At 63.3% G+C, this 2,932-nt stretch overlaps 1 protein-coding gene across 1 annotated transcript; it reads left to right on the forward strand.

Moving 5' to 3' along the window:
* Nucleotides 1–151: 151 nt before the first annotated feature.
* Nucleotides 152–2,921, forward strand: LOC104168056 (Na(+)/H(+) exchange regulatory cofactor NHE-RF1-like). Its single transcript, XM_009708506.1, has 5 exons — nucleotides 152–410; nucleotides 1,187–1,342; nucleotides 1,943–1,983; nucleotides 2,541–2,639; nucleotides 2,757–2,921. Exons 1-5 carry the CDS (start codon nucleotides 152–154, stop codon nucleotides 2,919–2,921), a joined length of 720 nt encoding a protein of 239 aa, XP_009706808.1.
* The last annotated feature ends 11 nt before the right edge of the window (nucleotides 2,922–2,932 follow it).

Below are 2,932 nucleotides of genomic sequence, written 5' to 3' on the forward strand. Positions count from 1 at the left end.
GGGACAGACATAATAACATGTTGCCTTAATGTTTTGCTGCAATTAGCATGCCCTTGAACCTAATTAATTAATTAGAGCTTGGGTTCATAGGGAGTTTTGGCATCCTGTGTCCCAACTCAAGGTGTCTGGGGGTGCAGGTGGCCACCCGAGGATGGCATCTCTGCCACCCAAGCAGATATCTGGTGATCCCAGTGCTGTCCCTGGGTGTTGGGGTGTCCAGGAATGGCTTTCCCACGGGCTGTCCCCGTTGCAGGAGCTGCGGCCTCGGCTGTGCTATATGAAGAAGGGCCCCAATGGCTACGGCTTCAACCTGCACAGCGACAAGAGCCGCCTGGGGCAGTACGTGCGTGCCATCGACCCCGCCTCGCCGGCCGAGGCGGCGGGGCTGGGACCGCAGGTCCGCATCATCGAGGAATGCTGGGGCAAGATGGGGGAGTCTCCCCAAAAAGCTCAGTGCTTGGGAGGGAGGTGCCCTTTGCCGGGACGGTGCGCGGTGTCCCCGGCACTGGTGGTGACTCATGGTGCAGCCGCCGGACCCGCACCAGCCTGCCGGTCCCCACCCAGGGGTGCAGCTGGGTGGGTGGTGGGGAGCAGCCCCACGGAGGGCTGGGGCTGAGCACTAATTAGCCGGCTGTGGGTTAAGCGGCGGTAGCAGTGTCCCCTGCCCGGAGCAGGAGTGTCCCTGGGGTGGGGCAGGCTGAGGACAAGGTGCACAATGGCCCCAAGCCCTGCTGTCAGCCATGACTGGGGTGGGGACGGGGACAGGGCTTGTGCCAGGCGGGATGGTGACCCACAAGGGCAAGGACCAGCCAAGCCTCACCAGGGCAGGGGGCTGCTGCCTCTTTTGGGGTGAAGCTTTAGAGTCTCTGGGGACCGTGGCACAAGGACTTTGTGCCTTGCCCGTGCTGCCCGGGTCCTGCACCAGCCCCGGGTCTGTGCCCTGCCGGGCGCTCCCTGCTAGCTTTGCCCGTATGATCCCATGCTAATCACCCAGGGGAAAATCTGCTTTTAATGAGGTTTTGCTGGCTTCACCGCTAATCCCTGTGAGGCTGCAGATACCTGTGGGGGCTGTGGGGTGGCCGTGCAGGGGCTGTGACTGGTACCAAGGCTGGTACTCGGCCCCTCCACCGAGCTCCTGAGGGATGGATGTCCCCTGACCCCAGGAGTGACGTGGTGCCATGCCCGCAGGTGAATGGGGTGTGCATGGAGGGCAAGCAGCACGCTGACGTGGTGGCAGCCATCAAGGCGGGTGGTGACGAGACCAGGCTGCTGGTGGTGGACGTCCTCACGGATGAGTTCTTCAAGAAGTGCAAGGTGGTGCCCTCAGAGGAGCATCTGGCAGGTGGGCTGGGGGCTGTGCTGCAGGGAGGGGGGTTTGTGCCACCTCTGCTGGCTCTCTGTCACCTTGTCACCAAACCTGGGGGTGCTGGGGGAGTCCCCGAGCCCTGAGAGGTGAAGGTCTCATCACCCTGGGGCAAAGCAGGGTCACTTGGCTTTGGCATCTCCCTGCCCAGCTGAGGGCCCCGTGCCGGGGCGGTGGAGTTGATGTGGGCTCTGCGGGAAGGTGGGTTTACGGCCCTGGGTTGCACTTTGGCAGGGTTTGTGGCATGGGGAGCAAACAGGCAGCAGCCCCCCTTCGCTCTCCTCTGCAGCCTCAGCTCAGCTGTGACCCCCTCCCTGCTGTCCCGGTGGTCCCTGGGAGGATGGGGGGGTCTCACTGGGCTCCACGTCATGGCTGTCGTCGTGGGGATGTGCCTGGTGCCCAGCAGCATCCCCCTGTGCTGTGGGGCTGGCTGCGAGGGGTGGGTTAAAAAATTTTGGGACCTGGGCAGGGTTGGGTGAGCGCTGGCCACGTGCAGCCATTGCCAGGCACCGCGGTGCCCATCGGTGAGCGGGCAGAGCAAACGCATCCTCACCCAGCGCCCGTGTCCTCGCCCTGCAGGTCCCTTGCCAGAACCAGTTGCCAATGGCGATATAGAGAAGGTAAGAGAGCCTCATCTTGCTTTTAATCCCATCTATGCCAGTCTCCAGGCAGGGACGCTGCCTCTTTAGGTGTCCCCTCTGCCCATGGGTGGGTGATGCCACCAGGGACCACAGTGCTCCCAGGCTGCCACACAAGAGCAGGTGCCACTGGGAAGGGGACTGGGAGTTGGTGCCCCCCAGGAAGGGGGTTGCTTGTGGTGCTGAGTGTCATGGAGGTGACTGCAATGCCTGCCTTCGTCCACCTCCTCTTCCTCCTCCATCCATCCATGATGCTGCAGGGCTGGGAGCCCTTGTGCTGCTGCAGGGATGTAGCATCCAGCCCTGCAGCCACTCTCCTCCTCCTCCTGCTAAAGCTGGGGCAGTCAGGCCGGGGTTTAATCCTTCCCTGCCCCGGATGGGCAGCACTGGAGGTACTTATGAGCCTGGAGCTCACCACGGATTATGTGTGGGCAGGACGGATTTTTGCAGCCCCCTGGGTGGGACTCAACTCCGGGGGCCATTCCCAGACCCCAGGGCTGGAGCTGCCCCACTCACGCTCGCTCCCTGTTCCCCCCCAGGAAAATGGCGGAGAGCCACGGTCCAGCTCAGTATCTGAGAGCCCGTCCAACCCCAGGCCACTGTCTGTGTCCCCTGACTCCGGCGAGACCCACAGCGAGGTAGGGCTGGGGATGTTGGGGGGAGGCAGTGGTTGGAAAGCAGGGTCTGGGCTAAGCCCCCACTACGGGGCTGTCCCAGGGGGCACAGTGGGGCTGACACAGCCTCTCGCCCCCCAGCCCAACACACAGGAGGGTGATAAACGCCATTCGGCACCCGGCTCCCTCCTGGACCTCGACATCCCACTGGCAGTGGCCAAGGAGCGAGCGCACCAGAAGCGCACCAGCAAGCGGGCACCCCAGATGGACTGGAGCAAGAAAAATGAACTGTTCAGCAACCTGTGAAGGCCCTGGGA

This window comes from Cariama cristata, unplaced genomic scaffold (genome assembly GCF_000690535.1).
Source record: "Cariama cristata isolate BGI_N322 unplaced genomic scaffold, ASM69053v1 scaffold27869, whole genome shotgun sequence".
NCBI classification, from domain to species: Eukaryota; Metazoa; Chordata; class Aves; order Cariamiformes; family Cariamidae; genus Cariama; species Cariama cristata.

Excerpts from the sequence above, each read along its gene's own strand:
- LOC104168056 (XM_009708506.1), top strand. The coding sequence starts at position 152 with ATGGCATCTCTGCCACCCAAGCAGATATCTGGTGATCCCAGTGCTGTC. Across the intron at positions 411-1,186 it reads ACCGCAGGTCCGCATCATCG|AGGTGAATGGGGTGTGCATG; the intron begins AGGAATGCTGGG and ends TGCCATGCCCGC. Across the intron at positions 1,984-2,540 it reads CCAATGGCGATATAGAGAAG|GAAAATGGCGGAGAGCCACG; the intron begins GTAAGAGAGCCT and ends GTTCCCCCCCAG.